Raw genomic sequence first — 16,243 nt, forward strand, 5'->3', positions numbered from 1 at the left:
GATGTGTTGTTTGTGGACTTCCACCCCCAAAGGTCAGAAGCTGGTTTGGGTTGATATTTATGTATTTTGAGAATAGCTAGCGAGCAAAGCTTCATACTCACTCCTCACAGCAGCTCGGCAGGAAGTCACAATCATAGCAACTGTTGATCTTCTTCAATCACCCGAGGGGAAAATAATCAAAATATTTCATAAAAATGAAGTGCCTGTGTGAAAAAATGGTAGGAATGAACAGACGAGCAATAAAGTATCCGATTCTGGCTCTACTTGGTGTCCAAATGAAGATATGACTGTTAACTAGAATAAGGCAGATTTGTGACCAGGAGGGATGTATCAACTGCAAGGTATGGAAGACAGGTTTATGGTTTTTTTTTTAGTTAAAAAAGTCAATATAATGGAACATCTTGGGTCAACGTAACCAACTGAGGTATAAGTAGAAGTTGAAAGAAGGGTTTACTTTTTTAAGAACTGTATTAAGATAACTTACATTCCCATAGAATTCACCTGTTTTAAATATACATTCAATGATTTTTATTAAGTTTATGGAGTTGTACAATTCCTCACCACAGTCCCTCTCTATCATCCCCAAAGCTCCCTACTCCTACCCCAGCCCAGGTGACCACTCATCTACTTTGTCCCTATAGATTTACCTTTGCTGGACATTTCATATATAAATGGAATCATACAGCAGACATCTTTTGGATCTTCTTTGGCTTCTTTCACTAAGCATAATGTTTTTGAGGCTTACCCATATGACATGTAGCAAGCATCCATTCCTTCTTATTGCTGAAGAATATTCCATTGTATGGATATACCACATTTTGTTTATCCGGTAAAGAAGGGATTACATTTTAAGTACATATGTTAATAGGAAAAAAATCATATTAGAACGAAATGAGAAAGGATTTAGTGATGACAGCTAAGCTGGAGATGTCTGTATGAACTCAGGACCTTAAAAAGATCTGTCATGGGAAAAGAATCTTAAAAAGAGTGGATATATGTATATAACTGATTCACTTCACTGTACAGCAGAAAGTAACAACATTAAATCACCTATACACCAATAAAAATTAAAATAATAATAATGATTAAAAAAAAAAAGATCTGTCTTTCCCAGGCCAGTTTCCCTGGTGGCCCAACAGCCGTGTCGTCCTGCTACAACCAGCTCTTATGCAGATCAAGTGGGATGTATACTCCTGGGCCAGACTGGGCCTCTGATACCACTCAGGGCTTCTTGGAGAGGAGAAATTATATGTTTTGGGGGCAGGGATCACAGTGGGCCTGGAATATCTTGTTCCCAGAAAACAAGGATGCTTTCAAAAATGTCCGAGGCAGTACTGAGAGGACAAAGCAGCCTGTTTAATGAGACTCCTATTGGCCAGGTTGTGACAGTTTGATCAATAAAGAAATATTAAATACAGCTAAATGAAAGAAGACATACAGATGGCCAAAAAGCACATGTAAAGATGCTCACCACCACTAATTATCAGAGAAATGCAAATCAAAACTACAATATCACCTCACACCAGTCAGAATGGTCATCATCAAATAGTCTACAAACAGGACTTCCCTGGTGGCACAGTGGTTAAGAATCTGCCTGCCAATGCAGGGGGCACGGGTTCGAGCTCTGGTCTGGGAAGATCCCACATGCCGTGGAGCAACTAAGCCCATGCACCACAACTACTGAGCCTGAGCTCTAGAGCCTGTGAGCCACAACTACTGAGCCCACAAGCCACAACTACCGAAGCCCGTGACCCTAGAGCCCGTGCTCCGCAACAAGAGAAGCCACCGCAATGAGAAACCCGCACACCACACGAAGAGTAGCCCCTGCTCACTGCAACTAGAGAAAGCCCACGCACAGCAACAAAGACCCAACGCAGCCAAAAATAAATAAAACTAATTTTTTAAAAAAAGTACAAACAGTAAATGCTGGAGATGGTGTGGAGAAAAGAGAACCCTCCTACACTGTTGGTGGGAATGTCAGTTGGTACAACCACTATAAAGAACAGTATGGAGGTTCCTTAAACTAAAAATAGAACTACCATATGATCCAGCAGTCCCACTCCTGGGCATAATATCTGGAGAAAACCATAATTCGAAAAGATACATGCTCCCCAGTGTTCATTGCAGCACTATTTACAATGGCCAAGACATGGAAGCAACCTAAATGTCCATCGACAGGAATGCATAAAGAAGATGTGTTACATATATACAGTGGAATATTACTCAGCCATAAAAGAAGAACAAGATAATGCCATTTTGCAGCAACATGGATGGACCTAGAGATTATCATACCAAGTGAAGTAAGTCAGACAGAGAAAGACAAATATCAAGATATCACTCATATGTGGAATCTAATTTTTAAAAATGATATAAATGAACTTATTTGCAAAACAGAAACAGACTCACAGATTTCAAAACCAAACATTATTATCAAAGGAGAAATGTTGGGGGGAGGGATAAATTAGGAGCTTGGGATTAACATACACACAGTACTATATATAAAATAGATAACTAACAAGGACCTACTACATAGCACAGGGAACTCTACTCAATATTCTATAATAACCTATATGGGAAAAGCATCTGAAGAAGAACGAATATATGTATCTGTATTGATAAAACTGAATCACTTCGCTACACACCTGAAACTAACACAACATTGTAAATAAATCAACTATACTCCAACAAAATTAAAAAAAAAATAAATAAATACAGCTAAGTGGAACAAATTGAATCTATCTGTAAAACCCCAAGTGTGACACTCAAAAAGGAAATGGTAACATTAAGTATACATGGAGTTGTATAGGAAGTTGTTCAGGAAGGGTGGATGGAATGTGCTTAAATTTTCATTACATTTAATAAAAACAAGCAGCATGTTGACATAAATGGGTGTCACCTCTCCTATTAAATACGTCTGTTTATAAAGAACAGATGGATACAAGAGTCTAGCCCACTATCTACCCGCCCCTATCTATGGCTTACTCCCTTACTTCCTCAGGTCTTTGCTCAAATGTCATTTATCAGAGAGATCTTCCCTGACCCTCCAATATAAAGTAGCAATCCTGATTCTCCATCCCTCTCTGGGATAGTTTGTGATGCCTCCTTCCTGGGAACTAAAATCCCTACTGTGCTGAGATGCTAGGGAAGCATGCATAAGTTTCCAGTAAGACATATTGTGATAGAATCCTGGGTTATGAAATAATGGGTAAATAAAACAACATAGTAATTTGGATCTCAAGGGTGCCCTTAACACCAACTATTTTCCCCTAGTCCATTCGGTCTACTTAGAGAGACCTAATTCATAATGTCTCAAGACTCTAATCCCTTTTCCTCCAGTTCTTCTCTGAGCTGATGACCTTGAAAATAGAAGCAATCGGAAAGAACTTCCACAAGTTCCCACCATCACATACACCCGCCTGCCAGCCCTGCCCTCATTGTTTGCCCTTTTCTTGTCACCCTCTGTGCACTAGATCCCAACTTCTCTTGCCTCCTTGAGGGCATTGCTCCAGCAAGACTCTCCTCTCGCACCTACAGCATCAAACTCCTTCTTTCCTGGATCACCCCTACCAGAATACAAAGCAAGCTTTAAAAACAAATCTCTTTACCCTGTTTGTCCCCTCCTGTAATAGCTTCATTCTCTGATACCCTTTTCAATAAGCAAAATTTCTGGAATTACCTATACTCCGGCTCCAATCTCTCTCCCCTAGTTCTCTCTTTATTCTGGTATTCCCATTATGCACGTTACACACCTTTTGCAATTCTCACAGTTCTTAGATATTCTGTACCTATTTTTCTTTCATTCCTTTTTCTCTTTAAATTTCAGTTTGGGACATTTCAAGATATTGACATATCTTCAAGTGCAAGATTCTTTTCTCAGCTGTGTTCAGTCTACTGATGAGCTCATCAAAAGCATTCATTTCTGTTAGAATGTTTTTATTTCTAGCATTTCTTTCAATTCTTAGAGTTTCTTTTGCTTACTCATCTGTTCTTGCATGTTGTCCACTTTTTCTGAGACCTTATCATATTAATCTGGGTTATTTTAAATTCCCATTATGATAACTCGAAAATCTCTGCCACGTCTGAGTTTGGTTCTGATGCTTGCTTTATCTCCTCAGATTATTTTTTTCCGCCTCTTAGCATCCTTGTAATTTTTTATTGAAAGTTGGACACGAGGTACTGGGTAATAGAAACTGAGATAAATGGGCCATTAATGTGAGGTTTTATGTTTATCTGGCTAGCAGCTAGGCTGTGTTTTAATGTCTCCTGTAGGTGTCAGATGCTTCAATTTTCTTCAGTGTCTTTTGTTTTTGTCTCCCCTGTTGTCTTTGGGTTTCCCTAGAAACTCCTTAAAATAGAGGCTGTGTCTTGCAACTCTTTCAAGAGCTGTAATCCACTGTTATAACACTGGAGCCCTATAGATGATATAGTATTAGGGAGAAGCATTCTATAATCTTATGGTTAAATCTGCTTTATTTTACTGGGCTAGAATCTCTGGGCTGAGACCTACAGAAGTTCCTTAGCCTTTTTTTCCTCCCCACTTACGTGAACAAGGAAGGCTAGAGAGGGCTCACACCATCCAAATGCCCTTCCCCTAGATCACAGAAGACTCCAGCAAAGTAATTTTCCTTGAGGGCAGGCTTCTGCCTGGAAGCAAAGCTCTGGGTGTATTTCCAAATGGTTACTCCTCCCACCCCACCCCCACCTCCTGGGGCCACCCGTTCCCCCAACAAGAGGGGATTCCTCTGCCATCTTCACAGTGGGAACATGATCCAGCTCCTGGAGGTAAAACCCACAGCAGCATGGGGGCCCCCTAAGGAAAACTCCCAGGAGTTGTCTTGTTCCTGTTTTAAGTTGTAATAATTTGATACTTGTTACAAATTGCTCCCCAGAGTTTTAAACTCTCAAATGAATCCACACTCAGTGCCCTAGCAATTCATTTAAATCCTAATTATTGCCTCAAGCAACTTCAACTTTGGGTGAGCTGATCTGTGTTTTCTGCATTTTCCTGTCTTTCTAGTTTTTGTGGAAGTTTGCCCTGTGACCTCAGTTCTCTGATGGATCGAAGAAAAGCTGATTTTCAGTTTGTTCAGCTTTTTTTATTGTGAAGATACCCCATTCTTTCTCAAACACACTCCAGATTTTCACCTCCCCTCCAGTGAAACAGCACTCGTCAAGGCCACCAATGACCTCTACACTGATTGCCAAGTCAGTGCTCAGAGCTCATATTATTTGATCCATTTGCAGTACCTGACAAAGCCGACCCCTCCTTCCTTCAAATTTGACATGGCTTCCAGGACATCACACTGTGCTGGTTTTCTTACCTTACTGGCCACTCTCAGTCTCCTTTGCTGGTTCCTCCTCATCACCCTGAATTCTTAGCATTTGCAGTGTCCCAGGGCTCAGTCTTTGGACCTCTTCTCTCTTAAAACTCAATCTCTTGGTACTTTCATCCAGTCTCATGGCTTTAAATACAATCTATACATTGACTCCCATATTTATATCTCCAGCCCGAATCTCTCCCTTGAACCCTGGACTAGAATATCCAACTGCCTACCGAACATCTCCACTGAAATAACTATCAGACATCTCAAACTCATCTGTCCACGACTCAACTCCTGATCTTCACCGGCAAACCTCTGCTACCTATAGGTTTCTCCATCTCAACTATTCAAAAAGACCTAGAAATCGACTGTGATGCCTCACCTTCTCACATTGTATATCCAATCTATCAGCAAATCCTATTAGTTTTACCTTCAAGGAAGTACAGAATCTGAACATTTGTCAAGACTCCAAGTGCTGGTACACTTGTCCAAGCCATCTGTACTTTTCACCTGAGTCACTGCAGTAGTCTCCTAATTGGTCTGTTTCTGTCCCTGCTCACCCTGCTCCCCTGAAACGTTAAGTCAGACCCTATCACACTTTGCTCAAAGTCCTCCAAAGGCTCCCATCGCAGAGTAGAAGCCAAAGTTCACCCAAGGCCCTATGCAGTATGTAGCACCACCCACTCCCATCCCACCTCTTAAAATTCTCCCTTCCTCAGCCTGCTTAAGTCCTTACTGGCTACCACACGGTGCCTGGAGCCCTCTAACATGCTCCTATCCCAAGGGCCTTTGCCCCTGCTGTTCCCTCTGCCTCGACTCTCTTCTCACAGGTGTCCACAAGGTTCACTCCCACACTGCCAAGCCTTTGTTCAAGTGCTATGTTGATGAACTCCTCTCCACTCTTTAAGATTCCAACATCACTCTGCTTCCCCTAACACCTTATTCCTTCTCCCAGCTTCTCTCTGTGGTGCTTATTTTCTGATAAACCATATGATTTGCTTAGCGTCTGTCTCCTTCCACCAGAATTTAAGTTCTACAAGGGCAGGGAGATTTATACCTGCTTTAATCACTGTTACATTCTCAGCACCTAGAAAAATAGTAAGGCCCATTGTGAGGTGTTCAATAAATATTCGTTAAATGAGTAAATGAATACTAGGAAACACAGTAGGTTACAAGAAGTGGAACGGGATCGAAAATAAGATACACAATCACGTTTTAAGTTTATATGCATTTAGGTTATATTAATATTAGTTTAGTTTGTTGATTCAATGAAAAAAATTAAAAAGAGCCAAGGAAAAGCAATAACTCTGCTGACTTTATACTTACCAACTGTGGCATCAGAATCTCACTAAATTTTCAATGTGCACAATATTCCCCAAAGCAACCCCTGGCTCTGAGAAATATGGGACTACTTGGAGTGGTAAACCTTTGGGCTGCCTGAATAATTGTGCAAAGAACAGACTATGGGTGCTGAAAGTTGATAGTACCATAAACAGCTTTCTGACCACAAACTCTCAACCTGGCCTGCAGGCCGATGTTTTTTTTAATGAGCCAAAGTTCAGGGAACAGACTATTTGGCTACTCTTACCAGTATGAGAGGGCACCACAGTGTTACAATTCCTTGTCTTACTTAGCAGCTTCAGCTATAACTTAATTTCTTTACTTCAGTGGTTGCTGGCAAGTGCTACTATCAGGAGTGACACTTTAATGTCACATCACAATTGGATGCCAACTATGGTTCAAATAGTTTTAAGTGGCCTTACAGTTTTTGGTAATACTGCTATTCCTGCCTTGCTTGTCTCATTTGATGCTATTCCACCTACCAAGGTGTGTAACAGACTATAATGACACACAATGAGAAAAATTAAAATCCCAGAAATAAACCTGCTTCTATAACAAAGTACACTCCTGTCATAACCAGTTATTGCATTTATAACATGGGAACTGTTGCCACCTGCTGGTGGTGCTTATGATAAAATTAATACTTGGTGGGCTCTCCAAAATTCCAGTCAAAATTTTAAAATTCCCTTCTAAAGCAGGCAACCACATGAATGGCTTTATGATTATCATATTTGATTAACTCCAATTTTTTTCTCTGAACAAAAAAGCAGTAAGTATATTAATGAAATTCTAATGTAAACGAGAACCCTCTACTACTAAAAAATGACTTTGCTGACAATGCTATAGGTCTGGGAGTACGGCTGCCAAGTGTTTTCTCCCTTACCCATCTCCTCAACAGGAAGGGATGTAGCCACTAGATGCTCACTCGTTGGATTCAGTATTTAGCTGAGGTGGCAGGCTAATCCTCTCACACTAGTGCAGAGCCTCCGTGAGTCCAGATGATCCACAAGTCTGATCAACTTGTCCAGTGTTTAATGATTTCCTCATGAAGCTGAGCAGAAAAATGACCATAACAGGCACACAGCCTAAAACTCCAGAGACAGCCAGTGTTCTCAAAAACACCTGATTCAAAGCTACAAAAAGACCTCAATCAAAAAAGAATTTCAGGGACTTCCCTGGTGGCACAGTGGTTAAGAATCCAACTGCCAATGCAGGGGACACGGGTTTGAGCCCTGGTGCAGGAAGATCTCACATGCCGCATAACAGCTAAGCCCGTGCGCCACAACTACTAAGCCTGCACTCTAGAGCCCGCAAGTCACAACTACTGAGCCTACGTGCCACAACTACCGAAGCCCGCGCGCCTAGAGCCTGTGCTCTGCAACAAGAGAAGTCACTGCAATGAGAAGCCCACACACCGCAACGAAGAGTAGCCCCCGCTCGCCACAACTAGAGAAAGCCCACGTGCAGCAATGAAGACCCAACGCAGCCAAAAATAAATAAATAAATAACTTAAAAAAAATTCAAAGGAAATTAACAGCAATTCATAGAATGAAATTTCAAATTTCCAAAAATTATACTCATTAGTAATTAATGTGTGCAAAAAATTTAATTGTGTGCCATTTTGCCCTATCAGATTGGCAAAAATAAGTTAATTTTAAAATAAAACAATAATTTTAAATGCTGGGGGGAAAAAAGGCCTTCATGAAATGAAGCTAGATACACAAAACTCTTCGTTCTCTCATATACTTTCTTGATAATACCAACATTCCACAAACCTATTTATTTCACAGGTCATATAAGGGGTTACCTCAATCTTCCATTTTACTCAGAGACAAAAGTACTCTACCCAAAACTATACCATCTTAAAATTAGCTCGTAACTCATACCTCAAAAATAAGCCCTATTGTCTTTGTGAAAATTAAGGGGTGAAGATTTTGTACCTAAGGAAGATACACTCAGTTGAACAAACAAATCTTTAAGACTAACGACCTGTTGTTTTATTTATTTATTTATTTTATTTATTTATTTTTGGCTGCGTTGGGTCTTCGTTGCTGCGCGCAATCTTTCTCTAGTTACGGCGAGCGGGGGCTACTCTTCATTGCGGTGCGCGGGCTTCCCATTGAGGTGGCTTCTCTTGTTGCAGAGCATGGGCTCTAGGTGCACAGGCTTCAGTAGTTGTGGTGAGTGGGCTCAGTAGTTGTGGCTCGCGGGCTCTAGGCTGCAGGCTCAGTAGTTGTGGCTCATGGGCTTAGTTGCTCCGTGGCATGTGGGATCTTCCCGGACCAAGGCTCAAACCCATGTCCCCTGCATTGGCAGGCGGATTCTTAACCACTGTGCCACCAGCGAAGCCCACGTGTTTTTTAAAATCATGGAGAAAAACCACGCCATTTGTTTCACGAAACTAAGGCTTCTTTCCTACTTCCAATACATCATCAACATAATGTACAACAGCCTAAAATAAAATAATCTCTAGCAATGTCAACTAGCCCATGAACTAATAAAGACCTTCTGAGTGGCTTGGCTAGTAGTGAAAGATGAATTGAACTCCTATCCAGTCACTGAGAAGAAGCACTCTTCTCAAGTATGTACTGTATAATTAGTTGTTTTAATTTCCATTTCTTATCTTCAACTTATTCTTTAAGTTAACTTTCGTTCTTATATTAAATGTGCTGAATCGAAGTCCATGTAGTTCAAACAAAATATGGGTTCTAAAATCTAAGTTCAGTCACAAGCGGAGGCGCTATACTATGACTTTCTTCCGCTCATTTTAAGAATATGTGTTATATACCATATAGTTTTTAAATGTGAACAGTTGCCTTGGTGACAGAACACAGAGCAGCAACTCTGCTTTAATTATAAGACAATTTTTAAATAATTTTTATTTTTAAGATTAAGCATCCTCATTGACAATCCAGAAACAGTCCGTGCTCTTTGGATACACACACTTAAAATGGTTAAAAGTGATTCACCAATTTTCAATGACAAGGTATGAAAAAAGAACATGTTCACAGCTGCAGAAGAATTCCTCTGTCCTTTTTTTCCAAAAATCTTATTTTGCTACCAAGCCACTCACCAAACCACAAGGAAAGACAATTTTTCAAAAAGCCAGCAAAACCCAGAAACAAGGATCTAGGTATCAAGCCAAAATTACGCCCTGAAACAGCGCTGTTGCCAAAAAAAAAAAAAAAAAGGATAGGAAGACAAATTTCCATAGCTCATTAGAGAAGCCCTTTAAAAAGAATTCAGAAAGTTAGGACTGGAACTATGGTGGTACAGTGTTCAAAACGCAGATAATTAAAGTTCAGCTTGCGGGCTTCCCTGGTGGCGCAGTGGTTGAGAGTCCGCCTGTCGATGCAGGGGACACGGGTTTGCGCCCTGGTCTGGGAAGATCCCACATGCCGCGGAGCGGCTGGGCCCGTGAGCCATGGCTCCCGAGCCTGCGCTTCCGGAGCCTGTGCTCCGCAACGGGAGAGGCCACAACAGTGAGAGGACCGTGTATCGCAAAAAAAAAAAAAAAAAAAAAGTTCAGCTTGTTCGTCTTGGGAACGTATTAGGCTTTCTCCTATCCCAGCAGAGGAAACAGAAATATGAGCTGCTGGAGCTAATATTAAAATTGTCCTTACCAATGAAAAGCAGGGCAAGAGTCAACAGAAAGAATGCTGAACAGAAGACAAGTTGTTCTGAATCTAGGCTCTACTGCCTAGAAGAAACTGGAAAGTTGAATAGGGCTGAAATTCTTCTGAGCCAGTATCAATAAATTCTAGACTTGGCTCAAAACCAGTGGACTATAGACCACTAATAAATATATCAGGTGACCCACAGTGTTTGTGGTATCAAAAAATATTTTTAAAATTATCTATAAATTTCTATTCTGAAAATCAGATCAAAATGACACTGGGCCAGCCAATCAGTCATAGAGTAAAGGGCTTCCTCCAAAGAAAATTTAGCAGTAATTCAGGTTGGAAAGAATGTAACATAAAGTAAATAACATCAGGCTCTCGGTACAATTTTAATAAGGCTTCTACCCACCCCAGTTGTAAGCAGTACTACTGAGGGAGCTCCCACAGAATGTCTTAGAGGGATGTTTCTCAGAGATAAAAAGGACTATAAGCTTAACTCTTGACCCCTCTCTCCTTACCTAAAGCTTGGAGAAGAAAATAAATATTTAATTTTTAACTACTCAAAGCTTTGGGCACATTGTAATACTAATATTTTCTAGTTTTCATTTTTGGAACCTTTGGCTTAATATTTCCTCAATCATGTTGCAATGAAAAATGTCAGAATGTGCCTTAATCAGTAGTACCACATGAAAATATTAAACTTGTTCTTCCATATCTTCTACACAGGAAGAGGGAATCAATGGTACCCTAAATATCCTGCGAAGTTACTCTGTATACTTGACAAAAGATTAGGGCAAACCATTCCACTTCCATATCTTGAGCAGCAGAAGTTAACTAGTCTTCAAACTCATCTTCCCAAATAACTCCATTAACATCCACAGCATGGAACAACCTGGAAGCATAAAATAAGGTACATTTTAATACACCTGATAGAAACTGAATATAATTTCTTTCCTTTTCTCAAATATACTTTCTGTACTCTTCTGATAATATCTTTTCCTCTCCTTTAATCATTCCACTGGCGAGGGCTGAAATATGGGTCCCTTAAAGTTTATAGGAACAGGCCTTTTAAGGATCCAGACAACTCTCTAGGACCAAGCATAAACAATAATGGGAGATGGGTATCACAAAACTGATACTAAATGTGTACAATATGTGGAATAAGCCAAGACTGGAAAATTCAGGTAGTCTAGAAGCTGAACTCATTAAAAACACTATAACTTTATTACACGCTAATCACTCCATCCTCTCCATCTTCACTGTCCTTGCACTCTCCATCTATAGAATATTTTTCAGTTGCCAATTTCTTTTCCTCCCCTTATGTTACTTAAAATTTATGCAATTTTCAACACTATATTTCCAATGGTTCATGGGAAGAGCCTGTTTCTTCAACTTATCTTATAGTTTCATAACACCAATGATTGATTGTAGGTATTCCACAAATGTCTATTAACAAAGATTATCAGCTGATGCTGAAAATGGAGCCGGTGGAGAACAAGATATTCACGTTGTGCCAAGGAATCACCCCACAGATCACTTACTAATAACAAAAAGAGAAACCTTACCTTTACAGTGGAACAAATGATAGAACTGAGCATCATACTAACAATGAGACAGCCTGACTTTATGGATCTGATGTGGTACAACATGAAGTATATCACCCCTTGTTAAGTATTCTTGTCAAAAATGTTACTCTAAATCTAGTCAAACTCCAGTCTAGAGCTAACTTCCACTTTACAGGAAATAGAGAGGATAGAGAAACAAACTCAAAGGTACCATGGAGAAACAGAACTCCAGAAGCTAAGAAGTTATACAGGACAACAGCCTGGACTCCTCAAAAAGTCAATGCTCCCCTCAACATAAACAAACAAACAAAAAGAAGGTGGGCAAAACTTTTCTCCATAAAGAAACTAAAGAGACAGAACCAAATAAAGTGACTGAACTTGATTAGATCCTGGTATAATAAAACAGCTTCAAGAGATATTTTTAGGGATAGTTGATAAGTCTTAAATATTTTATTATATGATAGTATGCCATTGTTGTTAAATTTTTTGCAGTACTGTCGTTATATAGAAGACTTTTCTTATCTTAGGAAAGACATGTGAAAGCATGTAGAGGGACTTCCCTGGTGGCACAGTGGTTAAGAATCCACCTGCCGATGCAGGGGACACGGGTTTGAGCCTTGGTCCAGGAAGATCCCACATGCCGCGGAGCAACTAAGTCTGTGTGCCACATCTACTGGGCCTGAGCTCTAGAGCCCGTGAGCCACAACTACTGAGCCCACGCGCCACAACTACTGAAGCATATGTGCCTAGAGCCTGTACTCCGCAACGAGAAGCCACCGCAATGAGAAGCCCGTGCACTGCAACCAAGAGTAGTCCCCGCTCACTGCAACTACAGAAAGCCTGCGCGCAGAAATGAAAACCCAACGCAGCCAAAGATAAATAAATTAATTAATTAAAGAAAAAAAGCATATAGACATGAAGCATCATATTTCCAACTTAGGGTCAAGTGGTTCAGCAATAAATTTAGAAAACAAATATGGCAAAATATTACCAATTGTTCATTTTGGTGGAAGGTATCCTATTAATCATAGTCCTATCTTTTCTGTATGTTTGAAAATTTTCACTAAAAAAGTTGAGGAGGATAATAAATAAAAGAAAATCCCCAGATAGTATATTTTCATCATAAAACTCATTTTCAAGAAAATTCATACATGGGGGAAAATATATGAGAATTCTCTAAATAAGCAAAGTACTGAAGTAAAACTTTCTGGGCTTATGGTCCGCAAACCAAGTACCCAAAACTGCTGAGACTAGGAGTCTGTGTGTACGTACCGGTTAAAACATGGGGAAACAGGATCAGTGAAATGTTTATAAGGGTTTGCTCTGGAGAGAGAACCCATGCAAATCCAGCAGAAATACTGCATACAGCCGGTACATGTCATCTTGTTACATCCATCTAATTTCTGGTGGGAAAGACAGAGAAAAATATCAAGGCTACAAAAGCAAAAGAGAAATGCACATGACAAAATGATTTGGTACAACATTCTCCTTGTCTTCTCCCTTTTCTAATGCAGGGTGGAGATATACAGGTAACACACAATGATAACTATGAATGCCTAACTCGTTTGCATTACAAGTAAAATACAGAAAACACTTAGCAGGTGTTCCTACAATTAGATACTTAGCAAAACCTCTTCTGATAAACAGTAAATACAAACCAAACATGTATAAGTGAAACACATAGTTAGATTAATATTAAAATGTTTGGATTTAATATGTGGGATTTAAACTTTTTACGTAAATCTAAGTAAACATTTGGTACCAAGTCCCCCATTCTATAAGAGCTGAGGCATGTCAGAAGTGGTTAAATAGAAGGCCAGTTTCCTTAATGGAGTAACTGGGGCATCACCACAAGGGTCAGCTCAGATACGATGGACTGGAACAACAGAATCAAATGCAAAGACATATTTCAATTTTGAAACATATTAAGATTTTGTCAAGAAGCAGTAGCTGTATCTATCTATCTTGACTCAGATGTCTCCATTTCATAAGCAGGCACTTGTAAAACAGCTATTAAATTCCAGGGTATATAGTTCGGAGGAGAAGTCAGGCTTGATTCTTTTTTAGTCAGGTAGATGAGTTAAGAGTTGACTGTAGCTCGAGTATGGCCTCTTTATAACCCACTCAATTTTGAGGTGGATATAATGTGAGAACAACTGTCACCGTATGAAAGCACTTTGAAATGGGAAGCCTACATACATTTTAGGTCAATAACAATATTTAGTAGTAAATTTACATCTTCCAAGTTAAGAAAGTTTAATAAATACCAAAATGTGTTTTCTTAATTAGGCACAAAATTAAAAGGCTTCTTGAGGAAATCGTAACATGCTTGCAATTAGGTTTGCCTCCATGTCTGTCCCCAAACCTTTACCTCAATGGGAGTCCCACAACATGGGCAGCTCTTTGAGTTCTTTTCTAGCCACTCCTTACTTTCCATCTCTTCCAGTGCCTTCTGAATCACCCTCTTACCATACCTCTGTTCCAAAAATCTTTTATTGGCCTCATCTGCTTGCAGGTACTCATTTCGTAAGTCCATTAATTTCTCTAGAAAGTGAAATGGAAAATTAACTTTTATACAACTTGTAATGCTGACTAAAAACCATTAAAATTGGCCATAACCTTTGACTACTCAATAATGCTATTCCTGGGATTTCATCATAAGGAATTAATCCAAAGTAAAGTTACATATAAAAATGGCAAACGAATTAAATGTCCAAGGGAATAATTATGTGTGGAGCCACTTAAGATATAATATTTAGTTATTAAAACTTATAATTAGGATGGCTACAACTCAGTTAAAATACTCATTATGGAATTCAGAAAAAAGCGTATTTAGGTTGTAACTAGGTAAAAATTACACATGCATGAAAGACAAAGAACAGACAGGGATCCTCCAAGTAGAAAAGCTGGACTTGTTAAAGGTGACAGAACAACAGCTTATCTTTTTCCTTTGCTTTTAACTTATTAATGTTGATATTTTTGTGCAACTAGTACAACTAGTAGTACAGTTTAAGACTGACTTATCTAAATGACACAAAGGTTGAAACAGACGCTGATTTTCTACTAAATCAGCATCATTCACCATTTGATAACAACAGGCCTACCAAATTAAACAAGAGCACCAGGGCAAAGACCAGCTATTCAATTCTGTATATAAAAAGAAGCCAGTGAATAAAGTTTACCACCCACAGGAAACATAAAGTCCCTCCTGTCAACTTTTCCCCTTAATACTCTTCAGTCTGGTTTCTACTGCTTTATCACTTAACTCAAATGGAATGGGCAGCCATTCCCAAAGGCTTTAGTTGTAGACAAGGCTTTTGCTCACAATTCTATTACCTTAATTTTTCAACACAATTAATTAAAGACCTCTCTCAACAATGTTCTAGCTATGTTATTAATTTACTTTCCTCACATTATTTAGAGGTGGACATCTTCCCTCTAAATGCAGTGGACATCTTCAGGGGCAGAATTCTATCTGCACTTTTGCTTCACTTGTGAATCCTTTCTCTGTGCTGTTCATTCCCATGACTCCATCACTTCTACTTAGATGTAGCAGACATGTATTTTTTTATCCTGTCACTTTTATCTCCTCTACTAATTCAAAACGTTTTTGTGTTCCTAGACATCTTAAGGACAAAGGTTACTGCTCTAATGTTCTCAAAATAATAAAATGATTAGTATATCATATATTTTGTATGGTAATATCAAATATATAGATATAGAGACTGAGAAAGAGATTCCTAATTTTGCTGAAGCCCCCAAGCCTATCTTTGATTTCTTCCCCAAACACTGTGAAACACCCGAAATGTACTTCAGCCTCTCAATGATAAGGATACAGAAGTCTAAAGTAAAGGCTAACATTATATTCTGGTGAGTTCTCCATCCCATCTGCCTATAACCACTACAAAACTCTGCAACAGGCAACTGGAAGTACTGTATTTACTCATTCTCCGCTCAGAGTCCCTTCTTAGAGATAATGACACTGCTAACAATTAATAACTATAGTAATACTGGCATTACTAGTTACCATTTTGTGGTTTAAGACTTAAATATAAGACATAACACCATAAAACCTCTAGAAGAGAACACAGGCAAAACATTTCCTGACCAAGGCAATAGAAATAAAAGCAAAAATAAACAAATGTGACCTAATCTAACTTACAAGCTTCTGTACAGCAAAGGAAACCATAAACAAAATGAAAAGACAACCTATAGGCTGGGAGAAAACATTTGCAAATGATGTAACCGACAAGGTCTAAATTTCCAAAATATACAAACAGCTCATACAACTCAACAAAAAACAAACAAACAACTCAATGGAAAAATGGGCAAAACAACTAAATAGACATTTCTTCAAAGAAGACATCCAGATAACCGAAAGACATATAAAAAGAGG

General features: G+C 39.2%; 1 protein-coding gene across 8 annotated transcripts in view; it reads right to left on the reverse strand.

The window, feature by feature from the left end:
• Positions 1-9,505: 9,505 nt before the first annotated feature.
• RNF14 (ring finger protein 14) overlaps positions 9,506-16,243 on the reverse strand; it is a 46,808-nt gene continuing 40,070 nt past the window's right edge. For all 8 annotated transcript variants that reach the window (XM_033406563.2, XM_033406565.2, XM_004280227.4 and 5 more), the window contains 3 exons: positions 14,219-14,391; positions 13,120-13,250; positions 9,506-11,174 (listed from right to left, as the gene is read on the reverse strand). In XM_033406563.2, coding sequence (XP_033262454.1) covers positions 11,117-11,174; positions 13,120-13,250; positions 14,219-14,391 — 362 coding nt within the window. In that variant the 3' untranslated portion in view covers positions 9,506-11,116. The remainder of the gene's footprint in view (positions 11,175-13,119; positions 13,251-14,218; positions 14,392-16,243) is intronic.

Source organism: Orcinus orca, chromosome 3 (assembly GCF_937001465.1).
Source record: "Orcinus orca chromosome 3, mOrcOrc1.1, whole genome shotgun sequence".
In the NCBI taxonomy this organism is placed as follows: Eukaryota; Metazoa; Chordata; class Mammalia; order Artiodactyla; family Delphinidae; genus Orcinus; species Orcinus orca.